This window comes from Centruroides vittatus, unplaced genomic scaffold, assembly GCF_030686945.1.
Source record: "Centruroides vittatus isolate TY-2023 unplaced genomic scaffold, ASM3068694v2 contig_345, whole genome shotgun sequence".
In the NCBI taxonomy this organism is placed as follows: domain Eukaryota; kingdom Metazoa; phylum Arthropoda; class Arachnida; order Scorpiones; family Buthidae; genus Centruroides; species Centruroides vittatus.
Window position 1 is genome coordinate 1,255,299 of NW_027122170.1, and position 22,581 is coordinate 1,277,879.

The 22,581-nt window shown below is 31.9% G+C and overlaps 1 protein-coding gene across 3 annotated transcripts in view; it reads right to left on the bottom strand.

Annotated features, from left to right (window-relative positions):
• Pfas (phosphoribosylformylglycinamidine synthase) overlaps positions 1 to 22,581 on the bottom strand; it is a 40,684-nt gene that overhangs the window by 9,175 nt on the left and 8,928 nt on the right. For 2 of the 3 annotated variants that reach the window (XM_067269015.1, XM_067269014.1), the window contains exons 3-17: positions 21,872 to 22,022; positions 16,368 to 16,518; positions 16,168 to 16,276; positions 11,616 to 11,756; positions 11,408 to 11,532; positions 11,188 to 11,316; positions 10,854 to 11,114; positions 10,550 to 10,780; positions 3,450 to 3,757; positions 3,236 to 3,367; positions 3,061 to 3,165; positions 833 to 958; positions 581 to 761; positions 425 to 508; positions 140 to 295 (exon numbers count right to left, since the gene is read on the bottom strand). In XM_067269015.1, the coding sequence (XP_067125116.1) occupies positions 140 to 295; positions 425 to 508; positions 581 to 761; positions 833 to 958; positions 3,061 to 3,165; positions 3,236 to 3,367; positions 3,450 to 3,757; positions 10,550 to 10,780; positions 10,854 to 11,114; positions 11,188 to 11,316; positions 11,408 to 11,532; positions 11,616 to 11,756; positions 16,168 to 16,276; positions 16,368 to 16,518; positions 21,872 to 22,022 (2,390 nt within the window). The remainder of the gene's footprint in view (positions 1 to 139; positions 296 to 424; positions 509 to 580; positions 762 to 832; positions 959 to 3,060; positions 3,166 to 3,235; positions 3,368 to 3,449; positions 3,758 to 10,549; positions 10,781 to 10,853; positions 11,115 to 11,187; positions 11,317 to 11,407; positions 11,533 to 11,615; positions 11,757 to 16,167; positions 16,277 to 16,367; positions 16,519 to 21,871; positions 22,023 to 22,581) is intronic. The other variant, XM_067269016.1, reaches the window with a different exon arrangement.

A 22,581-nucleotide genomic window follows, 5' to 3' on the forward strand; every position in this document is an offset into this window, starting at 1 on the left:
GTTTATAAACATCTTCCTGAATAAAACTTGTTCCTATATCTAGCTTTATATAGGAAGATAATCTCCAGATAATACTACCAATATAATTGAATAGATAATTGATTGCCCTCTGATAAGACAATGCTGACTTTTAAATTACCTGTAATCAGACTTTGAGTAACTTCAAATCCAATTTTTAGCAATTCGACATCTTCGAGATCGGCCGTTTTATCGCCCAGTTGGTTGAAGCACTGTGCTAGAGCAGAACCACCGAGTCGTCCCTTACCAGATGAAAGATCAATATACAAAAGATGTCCTAGAAATCCAAAAGATTCATTACAAAATAGCAACAAAAAGTAATGCTGTATAGGACTGAGAATACTAGCCCTAGAAATGAAAATAGTACATTATCTTACTATATTTTAATTGTAAAAAACAGATTTACCTTTTCCGTTTGGACACTTGAAATCGGGCGTAATCACGGCAGTTATGTCAGGACAGGGTGCATAAATTGATACCACCAATGTTCCTATTAAGTATTACTTTGGAAATTATTAAATCTGTTTTAAAATATGTATCTTGCACATTATAATAACCTTACCGGGGGCTTTAACAGTTTCTTTCCCTATTCTAGCAGCCATACTCAAAGAATCTTTCCCTCCATCTATGGCAAGTCCTAATTTCTTCATTGTTTCACACATTGCCTGGCATGCATCATACAAGGCAGCACCTTCACCAGTAAGTTTGGCTGCCCACATCCAGTTACCACTGCATTTGGCATCCTAAAATTAAGACAGTTTGCTGTATTGAAGAAATGTTAATTTTGAAAAAGCTTAGCTTCATCAAAAGATACCTGCAAAGAAGATATAGGTGCAAACATCAAATTGGTAACAGCTTCTGCAACAGACATCCTTGCTCCAGCAGCAGGATCCAACAAACCTTTAATTGGCTGTTCTCCAATAGACGTTGCACTTCCCATCTAAATTGATAAATAAACCAATTAAAGACTATAAATATATAAACACAGGTATCCCCTGCTTTGCAAAAATTCACTTTATGCCATTTTGCTTTTATGAAAGACCTATATTAGCAGCCATTTTTGCTACTCAAATGAAAAAGGCAGAAAGCAAATATAGCATTTAGAATTTGTTTTGCAGTGAGCCATTTTAGAAACATTATTCACTCTGAGAAAACAATAAGAGGCATCTCTAAGCTCCTTCCCTGGAAAAGAGCCTCTTTAGCTTATGAACTGTGTCTGAGAAAATCTGTGCTTTATGTCAATTTGTTTCATGCATTCATTAGCAAAAATAAAATGATAAAAAATGTAAAGGCTGTTGCTTGAATGAATTGGATTGATATACAAAGCCTGGAATTCCATTAACTTTAATAAAGAAGAAATCAACCAGTCTTTTCTTTTAGATGAAACAGAAAGAATGGATGATGGTGATGAAAGTATTGCAAAAGTAGAATTTAAAGGTGTTATGGATGGTTTGATTAGTTTTCAAGACAAATTTCCTAGCTTAAAGGTTACTTACTGGAGAGAGTACTTCTAGTTTAGTTTCACTAACTAAACTGTATTTAAACATACATACTATATAAAAAATAATCATCATATTATTCATTCACAAGTACTCAAACAGGTTCTAATTATATTACCAAAAACCTTTATTCCAGCAACCTCAACTTAATGCAAGCCTGAGGATGACATTTTTAAATAAAATGTCATTTTTGGACTAAAGATCACTTTCTAACAAAAATAATATGAATATGATTAAGTTGAAATACAAACTTGACAAATTTTAGAATGTTTTAAATGATTGGATTTATATTCAATTTAACTTTCATTTCAAATCTTTAAATTATGCAAGTCTAAAAGGTTTTCATGCAATGTGCCATCTTATACAAATAATTATAAAACTGAAATACAAACAGCAACTTAATGCATATCATAGGTATACATAGAAGGGAGTGTCCCATAATAACAGCACTTCATATCAAGCTTTCCAAGTAGTTCATACACTCGTTTGGTCCTTATAAGTGGTTGAATCCAACTTTATTTCAGATGGTTATTATTATTTTGGCATTGTTCCTGCATTGAGTCTGAATGTATGCAGTGGTCAGCTAATACCATATCACTGGTCAATGGCATATGCATTAAACTATAATTTATTACTGCATAAATAGTATTTTAATACTTTATATCTTTTTGAACAGTCAAATCAAATAAATCACTATTCATAACACATATTCCAGTGGTAAATGACAATCAATGTTTATAAATTAGTCATACATCACTGTGTCAAGCTTCTAAGAGAATGAGCAATGAATGTCTTTGAATAGAATAATAAACAGTTTCTACTCATGTATTATTACATTAAATCGTTGTGAGAAACAAGTATAAAAATAATTAAAAGAATTTTTAGTATTTTTATACTTGTTTCTCACAATGATTTAATGTAGTAATACATGAATAGAAACTATTTATTATTGGTTGCAATTTGAAAAAATTGTAGACCTATAAATTCCCACTGTTGCCGTCTATCTGCTTGCCCTTCCTTAATCTTGAGAATGGAGTTAGATCGATGAAAATCAAGACAAGATATTGAAAAGTAAGGGACAGGAAGCCCCGATTAACTATCCGCGAACTTCGGCTTTTCACCAGAAGTAACATTATTTCAATTCAAAAATGTTCCACTGAAAGAAGTAAGATAGATGACCGACAAGACAGTATTGCTAACAGGAAAAGTATGATGTACGGGAGCAAGACACTACTAATTTGAGGTGGAGAACATATATTTTAAATTAAATAAATTAAAAATATGATTAAAAATTGCAGCTCAGCATTGTGATGATGTCACAATAAATAATTATTAAGCTACAAGTTTTAATTTTTGTTGAATATTTTTGAGTCATAAAACATTTGATTGTTCATCCATAATATCTAAATTCAAACGGTTAGAAAAAGTTTTATACATAACTGTAATTTAAATTAAATAAAAATGTCAAAAGAAAAAATTTCACACAGTTTAAAATTTAAATAGCAAAATCAATGATATGAAAGAAGAAAATATAATTACTTACAGTATCAAAATAAGAAAGGGCAACCACAGCCACATCTGCCAAAGGAGTGTGTAAAGGTCCCACACATTGCTGTTGAGAAATCAGGCCAGTCACACTACGATCAACCTAAACAATAAATCCAGTTTACTCTAAAAATATTGCAAAATTAAAACCAAATAAATACTAAACAATGTACCTTATTAGTTAAATAGCGTTTACTGGCAACAGACGGCAACCTAAGAACTCGTTCGAGTGCAAGTTGTACACTTAATGCAGACGGTAATGATAACGGCTTTAGAATGGGATAGTATTTCTTCATTTGAAATATCTTTTGAGAAATAAATTTGATTATTATTAATGAATCGATGTTATAAACGTTAAAGTTCTAAATTCATCCTAACATTTAATACCTTTCTTGGCATAGATGCTAGTACATGATCCAGCTCTAAATCAACGGGATGTCTTTCTTCATTTGGTTTTTCTACTAATACAATACGTCCATCACCGACCACTTCGCCAACAAAATTAACTGGACATTTTTCTCTAACAGAAATTGATTCGAGAACTTTCTGATCTCCATGTTTAATAAGTATGGCATCGCTCTCTTGATATTCTGCACCCCAAAGTTCTAAAGTTGTTACGGTAGGATCCCCGAGCTGGAACTTATCACAATAAATAATTGCTCCCGAAGGCTCGACAATTTCTTTTAAAACATTACCTTAATTTAAAAATCAAATCTATAAAATTTGTCTCTATATTCTCTTCTATATAAAGAAAACATTTTTATTTAAAAATATATGTTAAAATTTAATTAAAATGTGGTTTTACTATAGCATCTACACAATTATTTATTATATTATCAAAAATGTTGTGATAATATGCTTTGTGTTCAAAATTTACAGCAATGCATTAAAAAACTTAAAAAAAAAACAGCAGCTGGTAGTGACGACATCTTTAACTATATAGTCAAAAATCTACCCACAGTCATAATCGACTACCTAACTAAACAATTTAATGAATTTTACAAGAAGAGTATAGTTCCAGACAATTGGAATAAGGTGATATTTCATATGTTGTATAAAAAAGGAGATAGAATAGACCCAGGTAATTATCAGCCTATCACATTATTGTCTACCTTCCGTAAACGTTTTACTTTGGTTCTACTAACTAAGTTTAATTCATGGATTGTTAACAATAATATAGGAACATCACTCAGTTCGCATTTATCAAGAATGGAGGCACACCACTGGCACTTTTCATACTAACGGCTATCGTCCAAATTCAGCTTCATAGAAAAAGACAAAGTATTTGCACTGTTCCTGGATATCGAGAAAGCATATAATGCAGTAAGCATTACAGATTTGCAAAATAAAATGCATCAATATTGGGCCGAGGCCCAAATGGTGAAAATTATAGGTTCAGTAAAATAAATCAACACCTTTCAAGGGTCCAGCAGAACGTTTAATATCATAAAAACGTTTTTGATCAGTGATCTTCTTCAGTTATTCCATCCAAAGAAACGAATGAGAAATTCAAATTTGAAAAAAACAAAAATTCAAAATGTGGTTATACGTTTAACGGTAATATATATATCCATTCTTAATAGAATTACAAAGAATGTAATAAATAAAAGTAACAGGCATAAACAAAGCTACTTAAAAATCAACACCAAGTAAATATTAAAGTAATTAACTGAAAAATGCCGTCCACAAAGTTGTAAAAAAAAACTATGTTGCTTTATCATAAAAAGACTTTCACAGGCCGAGGACAAACCGTCGGCATCTCTATGATTAATGCACTGGGTGGTCAGCTGCGCCTTGTGAATTTCTGTTTTTTCTAGATATCTCACCGCCTGTGCAGATCTTGTGGCCCTAATAATCATCGCCTGATCCCAAAAAACCGTGATATCTTGCTCTTTGGCAAATGCAGCAAGGACCGTACTATCAATGCTTTTATTCACTGTGTATTTATGTTCATCAATCCTTTTCTTCAAGCTCCTCGTGGTTGCTCCTACGTATACTAGGTTGGAGTTTAAACCTATGATCTTTCAAAGATATAGAGCAGTGTTTCTCAACCTCTAACGAATCGTCACCTCCTTCGATAAAACTGTTACGTAGTATCGCCCCCTTCAATAAAACTGTTACGTAGTATCGCCCTCTTCACTTCGAAAAAAATTTTGTCAATCGGCTAATCAGGACCCCTGAATATTATAATTCCTGCCATGTGACAGAAAAGGGTTAAAAGTGGAAGGAAGAAGGATTATAGGAATGCTATTTGTTTAATTATTGTACGATATAATGAATAAAATATCTAATTATTCTTAATATAATGTTTTACTATATTGCCCACAGAAAATTGTTTTTTGCCCCCCAAAATATAAATTGTTGCTAATTGCGCCCCAACATGGAAAAATCACACCGTTGAGAAACACCGGTATAGAGTATACTCCTGTGAGGTTGTTATATTTATATCACCCCGTTGAGAAACACTGGTATAGAGTATACTCCTGTGAGGTTATTATATTTATATCTTCCCTCATCATTCCTTAAGAGCCTGTATACGGTAGGATTACGTCTATAAATTATCCGCAGATTCCTTTTTCTGGCAACCTTCCTAATCATTCTGTTTATAAACGGTACGTAATTAAGCACGATTTTTTCCTTATGCTTAGTTCTTTCCGGTTGTTGGCTACATTTCTGAAAGTCCATAATAAGGGTATCTATTACGCTTCTTCTGTATCCTTGTTGTAGCGCTATGTCCCGTACATAATCTAATTCCTTATAAGTATCATATATGCTGGTGCAGTGTGTGTAAGCCCTTTTTATCCAAGATCGAAAAGCCGCCAATTTTATGTGTTCTGGATTTGAGGAATTTCTAGGGATGATAAAAGGTTGATAAACAGGCTTACGGTATATCTTCGTTTTGATCTCACCTTCCTTACACATTATTGTTAAATCCAGGAAATTAACATAACTCACTTTTCCTGTTCCAGCTCCAATGTAAGACCATAAGGGTTATTGTTGACTATGCTTACAAAACAGTTTGTACTCTGCTTATTCCTCCACAAAATGAAGATGTCATCCACATATCTTGCGTATACTAGTATATCTTCCTGGAACATGGGCAGGACATAGCTTTCTAGCTTACGTAGCACCAGTTCACGTATTAAAGCCGACATAGGGCTACCCACTGGAAAGCCAAGCCCTTGTAGGTCTGTCTTTCCTTCAAAGTTATAGAATGACATGTGGCAAATCAAATCAGCTAATTCCAAAATGTGCTTATGGTATTTCATTGCATTTTTGATGTTAGAGATTAAAAAGTCCCTCAAAGCACAAAAAAAGCAAATAAAAAAACATCAAAAATGCAATGAAATACCATAAGCACATTTTGGAATTAGCTGATTTGATTTGCCACATGTCATTCTATAACTTTGAAGGAAAGACAGACCTACAAGGGCTTGGCTTTCCAGTGGGTAGCCCTATGTCGGCTTTAATACGTGAACTGGTGCTACGTAAGCTAGAAAGCTATGTCCTGCCCATGTTCCAGGAAGATATACTAGTATACGCAAGATATGTGGATGACATCTTCATTTTGTGGAGGAATAAGCAGAGTACAAACTGTTTTGTAAGCATAGTCAACAATAACCCTTATGGTCTTACATTGGAGCTGGAACAGGAAAAGTGAGTTATGTTAATTTCCTGGATTTAACAATAATGTGTAAGGAAGGTGAGATCAAAACGAAGATATACCGTAAGCCTGTTTATCAACCTTTTATCATCCCTAGAAATTCCTCAAATCCAGAACACATAAAATTGGCGGCTTTTCGATCTTGGATAAAAAGGGCTTACACACACTGCACCAGCATATATGATACTTATAAGGAATTAGATTATGTACGGGACATAGCGCTACAACAAGGATACAGAAGAAGCGTAATAGATACCCTTATTATGGACTTTCAGAAATGTAGCCAACAACCGGAAAGAACTAAGCATAAGGAAAAAATCGTGCTTAATTACGTACCGTTTATAAACAGAATGATTAGGAAGGTTGCCAGAAAAAGGAATCTGCGGATAATTTATAGACGTAATCCTACCGTATACAGGCTCTTAAGGAATGATGAGGGAAGATATAAATATAATAACCTCACAGGAGTATACTCTATACCAGTGTTTCTCAACGGGGTGATATAAATATAACAACCTCACAGGAGTATACTCTATACCGGTGTTTCTCAACGGTGTGATTTTTCCATGTTGGGGTGCAATTAGCAACAATTTATATTTTGGGGGGCAAAAAACAATTTTCTGTGGGCAATATAGTAAAACATTATATTAAGAATAATTAGATATTTTATTCATTATATCGTACAATAATTAAACAAATAGCATTCCTATAATCCTTCTTCCTTCCACTTTTAACCCTTTTCTGTCACATGGCAGGAATTATAATATTCAGGGGTCCTGATTAGCCGATTGACAAAATTTTTTTCGAAGTGAAGAGGGCGATACTACGTAACAGTTTTATTGAAGGGGGCGATACTACGTAACAGTTTTATCGAAGGAGGTGACGATTCGTTAGAGGTTGAGAAACACTGCTCTATATCTTTGAAAGATCATAGGTTTAAACTCCAACCTAGTATACGTAGGAGCAACCACGAGGAGCTTGAAGAAAAGGATTGATGAACATAAATACACAGTGAATAAAAGCATTGATAGTACGGTCCTTGCTGCATTTGCCAAAGAGCAAGATATCACGGTTTTTTGGGATCAGGCGATGATTATTAGGGCCACAAGATCTGCACAGGCGGTGAGATATCTAGAAAAAACAAAAATTCACAAGGCGCAGCTGACCACCCAGTGCATTAATCATAGAGATGCCGACGGTTTGTCCTCGGCCTGTGAAAGTCTTTCTATGATAAAGCAACATAGTTTTTTTTTACAACTTTGTGGACGGCATTTTTTAGTTAATTACTTTAATATTTACTTGGTGTTGATTTTTAAGTAGCTTTGTTTATGCCTGTTACTTTTATTAATTACATTCTTTGTAATTTTATTAACAAAAAATATATGTATTACTGTTAAATGTATAACTGCATTTTGAATTTTTGTTCTTTTCAAATTCCTCATTTGCTTCTTTGGATGGAATAACTGAAAAAGATCACTTAAAGTGATCGAAAACGTTTTTATGATATTAAACGTTCTGCTTGAAAGGTGTTGATTTATTTTACTTAATTTTATTTGGTTCCAGTAAGCATTTCTTCATGAATTATAGGTTCATTATTTGGTCATTATGATGCAATTATTAAGCAAGACAGCAAGAAGTGGTCACCTTTTAAGATAGATTGGGGTTTGCTACAGATTGGTTGAAAAAATGAAGAGACCCTTGATCTCCTCATCTTTTCAACTTTCTACACTTTTGATATAAATTATTGTTTTGATAGAGTAGATGACAGATTCATAATTGATGAATATATAGTACACTCAATCTCCTATGCTGACGATATTGTGATAATTGCTTCCACTGAAACTGCATTACATAGAAAAATTCAGGCATTGACAACTTATTTTATGAAATTAAAACTTAAAATCAGCCCTAGCAAATCATGTATAATGATTCTTAGAAATGGGGGTAGACTACCCAGGAAGAATATGTCTTTTTATATTAATAAGGAAGAGCTAATGGTGGTGAATGAAATCAAGTTCTTGGGGGTTATTTTAACTCCTACTCTATCCTTTGATAAACAAGTTAGTACGTCCACGATTAAAGCAAACAAGCTAATTAACAATGCAGTAAAATCGTTTTCAATGATCAAGCTAAAAAATATTCAAGTTCAGTTTAAGCTGTTCAACTATATTATTGTAAATGCAGTGAGTTATGCCTCTCCAGTTTGATATCTCTCTACATATCAGAAATTGGAAGTAATTTGAAAATATTTTACATATAAATCTATTCTATTAAAGTTTAATGTACCTGGTAGTGCACTTAGATTGGAACTGAGTAGATTTAAATTAAGTACAATGTTTATAAAAAGATGTATTAAATTCCTTATGAAGTTGAGGGACAGTGGGCAGCTTTTGACCATCCTACTGAAACAATTATATCATAAATCATTGTTGAATGGACCGAATAGAAACTGGATGAGTCAATTAGCTAAAGTGTTTAATAGTTATGGGTTTTCCATACGGCCGTTTTTGGATGCGCCAGAGATAAGTGAAGAATTAAGCACTCAATTAATCTGGAATGTTTTGGAAGTTCATTATCTCACAATATTGAAGATATTCATATACATAAATTGCCAGACTGGTACAGCATGATACTGGAATATCCTTACATTAATAACTATACTATATATTGACAAACTTACCATTTAACATTGTTAAGTCTAAGTTAAATAAAAATTTTTTCAAATATGTTATATTGATTAATAATAAATTTTGTGTGTATTCTAATAATGCTTGCCCGAGATGTAGTGATAATTTTTCAAAATTTCACTTGATTTGTAATTGTGAAAAGGCTAAAGAATTAAGACAGAGGTGTGGGCTTCATTTCCTAAGTGACTATACCGTGGAAAAAAAATCGATGTATAGTTTTTTTCACTCAGCCAACTTAGAAACAATATAAAAATTGTATAATTATGTTAACAAATTTGTTGCGACCAGTCAGGAAGCATTGATCACTTGACTTAATAATGTTAATGTACCAATAATAACTCCCTATGTAACAAGCTAGAGCCTAATACGAATAAAGGCTTGATTGATTGAAAAAAAAAATTATCAAAAATGAGAATAGTTAACCTTAAGGACCGTCTACATCATTTTTTTATTTAATTAATAATACTGAACATATAGCTGCTTAAATAAGCTTCCATATTACAATCATATAGATATTGCCTTTACAAATATTCTAAATTACAAATAAATTTTTAAATATCAAGAATTTCATTTAAAATATTATTAAAAAATAAATATATTTCAGTTTTGAGCCTATAATAATAACTGAAAAGATTTTTTACTATAAAAAATTGTCATTGTTCAAAATTTACAGTTTTAAATGTAGCAATGTTTTTTCCCTTAAATTTTGCCTGATGACAATAATCTTAAGAATATATAAACTTTCCGTATTTTCCGTATTATGTACTTATTACTACAATTAAAGTTAATTAATGTTGAAAGAAGCAGTCTTATGCCTTATTTGTGAATTGCTGACACATTTATCAAGTATATTCTACTCATATGATGCTAGTGGTCCTAATCTAAGTTTACCATAAAGCAAATATTTATTGTATAGTGAAGTTTATTTTATCATCAAAGATCTATATTTTTGATGATAAAGTAACACTACTTTATCTTATTGTGCATAATATTTATTATAAAGTAATTTAAATGTACATTGAATCAATTCTGAAGAAGAGTCCACTGTAGAAGCATTTATATAACATCTTAAACTGTATATCAGATTTTTATTGAATTATATATTATACAATTGAATTAATAAAAAAACTTTTTACCATTTCCTCCAGCACCTTGATCATGGATACTACATATTATGTTTCCTTCTCCTAATTCTATGCATGCCCTAATTACTCGATTGAGTTTTTGTTCCATTTCGGCATCTCCTCTTTGTACTGCATTAAAATCCAATTCTGCCTTTTGGTCTCCTTGAACATGCACAGAAGATGCAGAACCGCCACCAACGCCAATACGATAAACCGGACCTCCTATTTTTACAACTGTCATTCCTGCAGAAATGTTTAATTAAGTTCGTTGAAATTTCAATAGCAATTCTAAAAACACCTGAACAATTTCTAACACCTTTCTGAGGATCAAATTTTTTTATAAATGCTGCGTCGATGCTCCCGATTCCCCCGGAAAACATTATGGGCTTTACCCACTCACGTCGTTCTCCATTCGGAAGACGCATTCCAAACGATCGAGCAAATCCCAGAATGACTGGCTCACCAAATTTGTTTCCATAATCTGAAGCTCCATTACTTGCTTCAACAGCGATATCCACAGGAAGGGCAAAGTTAGAAGGATAATCGAATGTCTTATCTTCCCATGGCAGAATGTATCCTTTATAACAGATAAATAATAACAGTTTAGAGCACAGAAAGTTAATATTAACAAATACATTTACAATATATACCTGGAATATTTAAATTTCCAAAGGAATAAGCTGCCGAACCGGCTATCACATGGGAACCTCTTCCCGTTGCATGAACATCTCTGATACGTCCACCGGTACCAGTTGTTGCACCACTAAATGGAGCAACACCTAAAAAGTTAATTTGACACATTTTTTACCATTCGTATATTATATTTAACACCAACATCACTTATAATTATTAAAAATTAATTCAACTTACCCGTAGGAAAATTATGAGTTTCAGCAGTAAACACAATATGACGTATGCCGGGACGAGTAATGAAGGAACTAGATTGATGCGAATCTTTTGGTAATAATATATTTACAGCATAGCCCAATATTGCACTTAAATTAAAAAGGGATAATTAATATAGAAAGTTGATTTATATGTATCAAAAATTAAATGAATATTTTGATTTATTTATTACCTGCTATTATCAGAAAATTTGATGACATTATTGGAATTACTGAATTGTTGAGTACTCATCACCATATCTATTAAAGATTCTTTCTTTTCTACTCCATCAATCACCATTCTTCCTTTAAAGAACCAATGTCTACTATGCTCACTATAAATAAAATAAAGTTTTATGCATACTTGAAAACTAATTAAGTTTAATGATACCTAGAAACAAATTCTACTTCTATAATGAAGTTTGGTAGTAGAGGTTTCAAAATATATATGTTATAGTCTTTTCTGTTCACAAGATATAGTGTAAATGCATACAGAAACAACATCCAAAACTTAATAAGTTTGTAATAGTGTACTATACAAATACTTTATACAATAAAATTGATATAAATGATATATAGTATATGTACTGTATATAAAATGTTTAAATAATGAACAACAGAATATTAATTAGTAGAAGTCACTATTGCTATGAATTATTGATAATTTATAGATTAAACCTAAAACACAACAAAACATTCTGCATTTCTAACCTCGACAGCATCATATTTTTGCGCATACATCTCATGACAATGGTATATATACCATAGAAAATTGTTAGAATGAAAAAAAATCCTTTGCATAACTTGTCCTGCTGGGGGAAGCTATGCAAAGGTTTTATTTTCATTCTAGATAAGTCAAAAGTGTAATTTAATTTTTTTAAGTGAATTTTTTTCCTTCATAAATAAAGTATATTTTGTAATACTAGATAAGCACACTGCCAGATGATGTTAAAACCCTTTTATAATGCAAATACTTTTAACAATACAAAATCGTTGTCATCAGTGAACATCTCAAATTTGGAACAGAATGTCATTGTGTGCAGTATAACATTCTCAGCATTTAAACATTTAAAATTCACAATGATACTCAAAGCTTTAAATTACAATAAAGAACAAAACTTTGAAACAAAAAGCATAACTGAACTCTCAAAGCATTTTTATGACATGAATTTGTCATGCTTATGGGACAACTAGGGTAGTGCAGTGTCATGATTGAAGAATTTAAAAAATTAGATAATTTTTCAACCATGATGCCACACTAACCTAGTCATCCTGTGTCACAATGCACCATGGACTCATGCCATAACAAAGTTTTGAGAGTTCCATTGCACCTTTTGTTTCAAATTCTTGTTCTTTCTCATAATCATGAGTTTCAAATTCCATTGTGAATTTTAAATGTTTAAATATTATACTGCTATTAAGAGTGCTATACTGCATATAATGATGTTCCAAATTCCAGATGTTTTCTAGCCTGATGACAACGATTTTGTATTATTGAAAGAACTTGCATTATAAAAAATTTAATGTGGAGTTTAACATACTAAAATACATTAATAATATAAAAGCCATCGTCTGTGTGTGTATATGAATTCCTTATAACTCCTGCAATTTTTGCCCAATCCAGATAAAATTTTGATTATATTCATTTTATGTTATGATGGAATGTATAGGTTACTTATTTTGTGGAATTATCTATAGAACAAATACTTTATTAATTTTTAAAATATTTTGGCAAAGGGTTTTGAACTTACTTCATTAGATTTAAAATTTAAACTTTAGAAAAAAAATAGCTGCATCATCTCACTTCTATAACAAATATTTTTAAAAATCTTTCCATAGTGATTACGTGACATTCTATTATCCAATCAGAAGTAATGATCTAACGACCCCATTATTTATACTGTTATCACTCATTTAACTAACATACATACGATTCATCTTTGTTTTATTAACATAAAATTAAAAAAACTTGCTATTTTTGTCAAAAAAAAAACAAAAAAAAAAAAATGCTTAGAGGAAAGCATAAGAGTAAAATTGGTTGGGTAAATTCTAGATCTAAAAGAATAAGAACCAGCAAGACCCCTGAAGATCACGAAGTCCGACTTCAGCAACATTGAGTAAGAATGGCTTTGTCAAGGGCTGCACTCATAAAAAGTATTCTGTTATACAGTAGACCCCCCTATAACATGGTAGATACGTTCCGTGTTATATGAATTCCGTGTTGTACGAGTCACTTAAATACATGAGCCAATCACAGCCTGGCATGAGTGGAGTTTAGGGGCTATAACTGTTCAAAAGGTTTTCTTCCATAAAATTAACCGATTCTAAACTAATTTGACTCAACTCATCCAAAACACATAATTTTTGGGGAATAATCCATATAAACTATGCTATAAACAAAAAATTGTAGGATTACTTACCGAGTGTGCACTGTTCGACGACGCCATGCTTAAGCTTGTTTTTGTCGCAGAGCGGCTCGTCGAACGATGGGCGCATGTTTCCTGATAAGTTATTTTTCTGAGAAAAATTTGCTGAACTTTGGAGACATCATTAATAAAAATATAATTTTAATGGCCGTTGAATAATAAATGTTTTTAGTAGGTCCAGTGCTTGTTTAAACTCAACAGTTTGTACAATATTTGCTATTGGTCCAGATTTGACCAATCCTGTCGCGACACAAGTCGGCGATGACGTTTTACCTGTTATACAAGTCTCTTTTAGCGTGTTATACGAACACAATCGCAATTTTTTCGCAGTGTTATACGAATTCGTGTTATATGAACCCGTGTTATAGGGGGGGTCTACTGTACTTGATGGGGGGAATTTCTAGTTTTGAATTAGTTCAAATTATCATTACTGTTTTTATTTAGTTAATACAATAATTAAAACTACATTTTCTTGAAAATTATCAAATAATTTATCTATAAGTAAGAAATAATTTTTAAGAAGTCTTGTATAAATTTTTCTTTGTGTTTTTTCTTAATTCTAAATTTTTCTTAATTCACTCAATTTTCTTGAAAAAAATTGAGTGAATTAAATAATAATGCTGGCCAAGAATTACAAAAGCAGCAAGCAGAATTTATAGTAGTTGTAAAAAGAAAGTTTTTGAAACAATAGTAAATTTCTATCAATCAACAGTATTAAAATTATCACAAGATTGTAATAAAGATTATTAGTGAAATCAAACAGATTATTATTAATTTGAGGAAGTTATTAAACACATTTGAGTTCAACAAGTTGACTCAAAATACAAATTAATATAAGGCCAGATAACCAAGACTAATGTTTATCAACCTACTGTCACTTACTGCCTTAGTATTAGTGACAAACCCCCATGTCCAGTCTAAGTGGAAGGTTGAGTAATGTCAAAAAAGGAAACCCCAGGGATATGAATGAAAGCGCATGGGAAAACAAGAAGTAGGTGGAGTAGGGGAGAAGCACGGAAAGTGCAGAACAAAAGAGAGTAATATGGACAGGTGTAACTGAGAAGACTCTGAGGATCTGAATGATGAGTGCAAAGAGATTTCTGAAGTCTGTCAGAAATTATAACTTGAACATTAGTTTAAGAGTGACTATTTTTGTAATTTTTGTAGCTGATACTAAGTGCAGTTTAAACTGTGAACCTTAAAGTTATCATATTCTCTTTATCTTATTGAGCCTCGAGAACAGTGGATCAACCCTAACACGTGTGACTGGCTTTTACACCTATCACGCAGTTACACCATTCCATAGTTAGCCATAGTCATTGCCATCTATGTTTATACTTCTTTATTTACTTATTTATAACAGATTTGCTCTTTCCTTCCCCACATAATTTCCATAATGGTCTCAAGTCTAATACTTAAAATTAGTTTGACCAGGAAATATCAGATCCTATCATTTACTATCTGGTTCTACATTGCGGGAAAGGCCAAACACATGGCAGCAATGTTCCCTCTAGGCTGCGCACTGCTCAAATCGTTGCCGCGCACGAAAATTTATGTGCCGTGCAGGCGAGCATGCACACTGATTTGAATTGTTGTTTACTTAATTCTCACTCTGTCTGCAACATGATTATTGCTATGTATATTTCGATTAAATACATTAAATCATTGACAAAAGATAATATTTTGTATGGAAGTATGTTTTAAAATGAATTTTAATCTGTACTTTATAATTAATTATCTTAATTTTTATAGGAAAAAATAAGATTTTATATATACCGTATTTTATGAACTATAAGACGCACTTTTTTCTTCGAAAAATTGCCTTCAAAATTCAGGTGCGTCTTATACTCCGTAGCATCTTATAGGTATTTTTTTTAAAAAAAATTGCTTAAAAATTAAGGTGCATCTTATAGTCTGTAGCATCTTATAGTCTGTAAAATACGGTATATATATATATAGATATATATATATTTATATTTTTTATAATATTTTTCTGAGCATATATATATATATGCTCAGAAATATATTTTGCTCAGAATTTGCTCAGCAAAAATTTTTTTGCTCAGAGAAGTACATGTTCTGCTCAGCTACAAAAAAAATTAGAGGAAAGATTGCATGGCAGACACAGAAAAAGCCATCTTGGTACCCGCGAAGCAGAAATAATGATACAAACAAGATATTTATGCTCTTTAAACAAATTGCTCATTAATATTTATTAACATCAATTGATATTTTTATCATTGATATTTATAACATTAATTCATAAAAATGCTTTAACTTAAAATAATTGAAAAACCTTATGACCATAATATATCAATACCTGTTTGATTGAGCCAAATCGAAGCATTCCACTGTTGTCGGATTCCTTTGTAATTTACTGCAGAAGAGATTTGTGTAATAATCTAAATCCCAATCATCAAATGAAAGTCCTTTAAAATTAAAAATAATCTAAATCAATTTTTCAAAATTGTATTTTAAAACTTTTAAATGTTTTACTAAAAATAATTATAAATAACGTACCCAATTCTTCACTCACTTTTTCGAGTGCTTTTCTTCCCTGTTCGAGTATGGGCACTTCCGACCATGACTGTGGTGTTATCGTTAGATCGAAACTGAGAATTGGTTCTTCGTATGGTAACTCTGTCATTTTATCATGCAGAACATTTATAAACTGAATTAAAATTAAAATAAATTAGTTTAGAATAAGTTCAATACAAAATAAATAATATGGTAATAAACCACACTAATTCAGAATTTCTGGTAATTCAGACTACTATTTTTCACAGTGAAAACCGACGCTCTACTGTATTTTAAAATACAGTAGAGCGTTGTTTATCCAAATCAATTGGGGACTGGTGTTGTTCGGATAACTGATTATGTACGAAAAATATATTAACCTATCCCATGTTCAAATTTTTCTCCGTTGCGTCACTTTGCGTTGAATTTTCGTCGATTTTAAGCCTAACAAAAATTTTTATAATAATAATCGTGCTACTGTATCATTAAAAATTATTTCTTTATTTTGTAGAAACAAAATAAATATATTGAAAAATATGAAAACAAAAAAAATTATACTTTAGAAGTTAATCTAGTATCAAAAACGTTCGATTTGGCACAACACAGTCCGGCTGGAAAGCTTTCGGTTAACCGACCCTTTGGTTGATTGGCTTTTGGATAAACAATGCTCTACTGTAATTAATTTGTCAATTCTAATCTGTGTTTTAATGATTATTACCTTGCTCTTAGATGCATCCAGTTGTGTTATGAATTGGATGTACATACAAACCGTTATTCTAAGTGTGAGATTGTCAACAGAAGAAAGGGGGGATGTTAAATCCAAAATCTTGTCAAGATGAATGAGGGGTGTAAGCATAATGTGGGTGTGGTTGTCAACATTGAGACAGGTCATTTTTACAAAACAAGCTGTTTTTTTGGGAAATACATAATGCTTACACAGTTCAGTTCATAAAATTTCTTCTGGAGTAGAAAGCAAAAGGTAAGTTCATCCCATTTTCTTCCATCGTCAGTATTCCACTGGCAATCAATTGTTGATCAGTGGATGGTCTGATGTCAGAAGGTGAGTTAGTTGGAAATTCACTGTAGAAATTCGTAGGAGGATGAAGAGGAAACAGTGGTGGGTGGATGTAGGAACAAGTGAGACACTGTTATAGAGGACTAACAAGTCAAGTTAAAAAGAAGCAACTCTTTGTCGGGGTTTTTAAAGAATTTACCCCCAAAATCCTTGATTTCATTGGTCCCAATTTTCTCTCTCTACTCCTGATTGGTCCACTTCCTGCTTCCAGGTGAAATTAGATGACCAGATTGGGTACAGGAAAGATTACTCTCCATCAATCAATTTGATTTCATTCAAAAGTGCTGACTGAACTTTGAAACTTTTGCTCATATCTCATGCAATGATATTTTCTTTTTTGATGCCTAAGAATTTTCTTTCTTCTTTTTTTCTTTATTAACTACAATGCAATGGTTTTTCTTTCAAAATGCTACGTTTCTTTGTTTTTTCCGAATTTTGTCATTTCTATGAATTTGATCCTGACAGACATTCTGAACATTCCAACCTGTTAGTTTGCATCAACCTGAACTCACAAAGTTTATTACCTTTATAACTGATCTATTATACAATTTTCTGTTAATAAAATACAGGTAGCCCTCTGTTTACACCGCAGTTCTGTTCCTACAAAAGCCAGCGCAAACTGAATTGGCATAAAATGAACCCATATTTACAGTGAGGTATAGGGTTAAGTTCTACATAAGTAAAAAATAAGCAAATAATTTTGTTTAATACAATATAATATAAATTTAATACATATAAATTTAATTTTTAAAATGTATTTTATGATAAAATAAAGTGAAATGTTTTTATTAAAAAATTTTAGTTTCAGATCTCTTACATTTTTCAGAAAAAGCATCCATCTTTAATTGTTTAGATTTTTGTTTTCTCTCATTAAGAATTTCAGAATATGGTCAAATGGATTTCGGAATATGGTCGAATGGATTTCGAAATATGGTCAAATGTAAAAAGGAGCATAATCGCCTCCTTTTTACATTTGCACTTCGCTCCCAATCATTGTCTAACTCACAAACTACATCCGTCAAACTTTCCATAGTTGAAAGGATACGCTTTAGATTGGCAATTTTCATAACTCTTGGTGTTTATTCTTCCTTCTCTGACTGTTCACAATCTAATTCTTTGTATAATTCTTCTAAGTCTTCTTCATTTGATCATGATCAGCCACTCTTGAATGAAGATGTGACAGAACTTTTAGAAGTTCTGTCACATCTTCCAATCCCACATCATGCATAAATCTGGTAATGTCTTCAATTAAATTCTCCTGATGTGCTACTTCTTCAAAATTGTGCATGAATGCTGGCAGAAGTTTACACCAAACTCCATTTAAGCATTTTGCTGAAACTTCATCCCAAGCCGACTTGATGTTTTTAATGCCTTTCAAAATATCGAAAGACCGTCAAGAGTCTTTAACTGTTTTGTTCGAAATGTCTAAAACTCTCATCATTTCCATGAATGTATTACGGAGATAATAAGCTTTCAAGGTTGCAATAACCCCCGATCTATTGGTTGCAAAAGAGATGTTGTATTGGGAAACATGTAAACAACCTTAACATCCAATGGTGTTCTTATTTCATCAAGATTTTGAGGATGTCCAGGAACATTGTCCAAGAGAAGAAGTGTCTTGGGAAGTAATTTATTTTTTTCACAAAAGCGAAACACAGTAGGACAAAAATAACTTGTGTACCAATCTGTGAAAACATCTTGTGTGACCCAAGCTTTCTTGTTCCATTTCCAATAAACTGGCAACATATCTTTATTTAGACCCTTTAAAACATGGTGTCTGTGAATGATACACTAACATTGGTTTAAGTTTCAAAGTTCCTGAAACATTGGCTCCCAATAAGAGAGTTAATTCTTTCAAGACTGCATAATATTCATGATTAAACAACTTACGACGACACCTTATGAAAGTGCAGCCCAATTTTTATTACTTCCAAATGCTTTCGGTCATTTTAAATGACCTTTCTCAAGAAAAGAAAAGAAAAGAAAAATAAAACAAACTAAAAACAAACGGTTACAGCAACTGTAAAAATCAAACGCTTAGTACAAAATCAAAAAATCAATTTTCTAGAATCTACAAAAGTATCAGCAGCATGGTCCTCTAGCCTAATTTAAACCATGTTATTTTAGAATGATAGTATGCATGTATTATTGTACGTTCGTGTTTATAATTTTCTGTATTGTCATTTGGTATTTTAATTTCCTTTAAGTTTATGCTTTGTATTATTCTGGTTGCAAGGTAAAGATGATGTACATAAGCTGCAACAGAATATATTTCAAAAATTTGAAACGCTTGTTCGTTTTTTGATTTTGTACTAAGCATTCGATTTTTACAGTTGCTGTAACCGTTTGTTTTTAGTTAGTTTTGTTTTTCTTTTCTTTTCTTGAGAAAGATCATTTAACATGAGCGAAAACGTTTGGAAGTAATAAAAATTGGCTGCACATTCATAAGGTGTCATAGTAAGTTGTTTAATCAACAAAAGAGTTAATCTATCTTTTGCAACTTTAAAACCTGGAGCAGAACATTCTTCACAAAAAGTAAAAGTTCGTGCTGGTAACTTTTCCCAATAAAGCCCAGTCTCATCAACATTGAAGATTAAGTCTGGAGAATTGTTGCCTTGTTCTACATAACCCTGAAATTCCTTAGGAAAAGTAGCCACCGCAGCAACATCTGCACTTGCTACTTCACCACATAATTTTACACTACGACAGTTACTTCGGGATTTAAATCTCATAAACCAACCCTTGCTTCCCAAAAATGTTTCTTCACCTCCATCTGTCTCCTTAAGATTATCAAAAATTGATTTTGCTTTCTCAGTTATAACAGCTTGAGTCAAGGAAATGTTCTTTTGATTTGCTTCATCCACTCATAATGATAACAATTTTTCCATTTTTTTCAAAAATTTTACCTCTACTGTAACTCACATGTTTTACATTTACTACTGTAAACTGTTGAGCAGAGTGTTTAATTTTATCTGCATTTTTCATAATGGTAGTAACAGTCGACAGAGGTAAGTTCAAAGATCTGCAGACATCAGGGCGTGTTTGTCCATTTTCCATTCGTCGAATAACTTCCATTTTTGTTTCTAGGGAAACTGATTGCCGTGCCTTCTTAACATGTTTAGATAACTCTAGTGAACTTCTTTTATCTGACATAATAACCCTCCTTTATTCTTGTATATGTGGAGTCAAGTTGAAAATTAATTGATGTCCAATAAATGGTGTCCAAACCGAGAGCGTCTATGCTTGCTAATGTTCTTATCCTGTAAAAGTCCATTCAGGAAAACACCTTACAATGAGATCGCATTTCCAAGAATCACGACTTGTCGATGTCAAGATGAATCCACTCCTCATTGGCCAAACGATGCCTTCTTAAGCCAGACAATATCCACCTTCCTTTTGCAAGATGAAGCAACTTCTTAGCGAGACCAAGGCAAATTAAAACTTTCCTGCCAAAATAGCACATATTGTGTGCTATGGCGGGTTGTCGGTCGACCAATCCGCATCTATGTTCTTCTGTAGCTCTATGTCGGATCCACCCGTCATTCAAATCTAATGGTTCGTGGAACATTCTCTATTGGTCTACATCTGATCAATCCCAACAAGCCACAATTCTGCCATGACAAGTGGTGTCGTGGTGGACTTGTATCTCGCTAGGATTGGTCAAATCTGAATCAGTGGATAAAGGAAAATTGGGGAATTACACAGCAAAACAGTGAATTGTGCAGCAGCGTTATTGTGAATCAACATAAATTGAGCTGGCATAAACAGAGGGCTACCTGTATTTTCTTTAAACGAAGCAAGTTTTTGTACATTTCATGAGGAATTAGGACTCTGTCTGAACTTCACACAGGGAACACAATTTCTTGAATTAATTCAAATTAATGTTTGAATTCATTTTTTATCACTCTTTCCCTTCTTTTCGGAATATTTGTCAATTTATTTTTATTTAAAGTTTTTCCTCAATTTAACTAGTGTTAAAATAAATCAATTAAAGATTTCTATTCAATTCTATTCCATTTGTGATTAGTATTGTATATATACATTCACAAGTCCCAGTGTTAAAGAATTCTTTTTATATGACAAGTTTTTCAAGATTCATCAAGGGTGATCACATACAGATTTATATCATATGTTGAGTTAAAAAAAAAACATTATGAAAGACTTTAAAGTGCATTCAAGGACAGAAAGGCCAAAGAACTGTGGTGCAAATTTCAAAAAGTACAATCAACACTCAAATTTCTTTCAGAATGATAATCCAAAAGAAGGTAAAAGACAGATGAACAAGTAGCATTCAAGAAAGCATATTTTAATGCAACCAATAAAGCAAAAACCACAATCCAGCAATATACAAGGCCAAAGATACAATTAACAATTTCAAACTTAGTATTTGGAAAAGTTAGTTAATGATTGAAATAATAAAATTATTACTTACATTTTTTCTTGTATTTGCAAGAAGAATCTTGTCATTTTTATCAACAGTGATCAAATATCTGATTGCTCTCTCTACACGAGTTACAGAGGTGAGCCCGATAGAATGACAAATTGACACAGCATTTGTAGAATATGGAGTGGAAAAATTTAATCTAAAATTCACAAAAATATCATTATTTAAGTGTTTATTCTTAAATGATTAGCAGATTATTGGTATAAGGATTGCATATAAGAATATTAGGTTTAAAAATAACCTTTTTTCAATTTTACTAACATTTACCAATGAATGTAAACAAGGAAAAACATGTCAATAAAAATATGTCTTAAAATAATGAGAATATGTAATATAAATTCAGCCAAGTAATATTACAGGTTCTTAATTATTTATTTCAGCACAGTTAACTTTAATAATAGACATTATTTTTCACTACAGTTTTAGCAGGTAACATTTATTCAACATAAAATTATTGACACAATACAATATCAGAACCAAAAACGTCAATTATAGCAGAAGATTCCTGCATTAGAAAGCAATGAGATATATCAAATTTGTATATAACACAGCAAATTCACTAACAGATTGAATTGTTAAATCATGATTTAGTTGACAGTATGAATAACTATTTTCCTTTGTTACTATGGATTTTTAAGCACATTAACAATTATATTTACAAACTACATTTTTGATGATCAACCTGAGGAAACAATTCA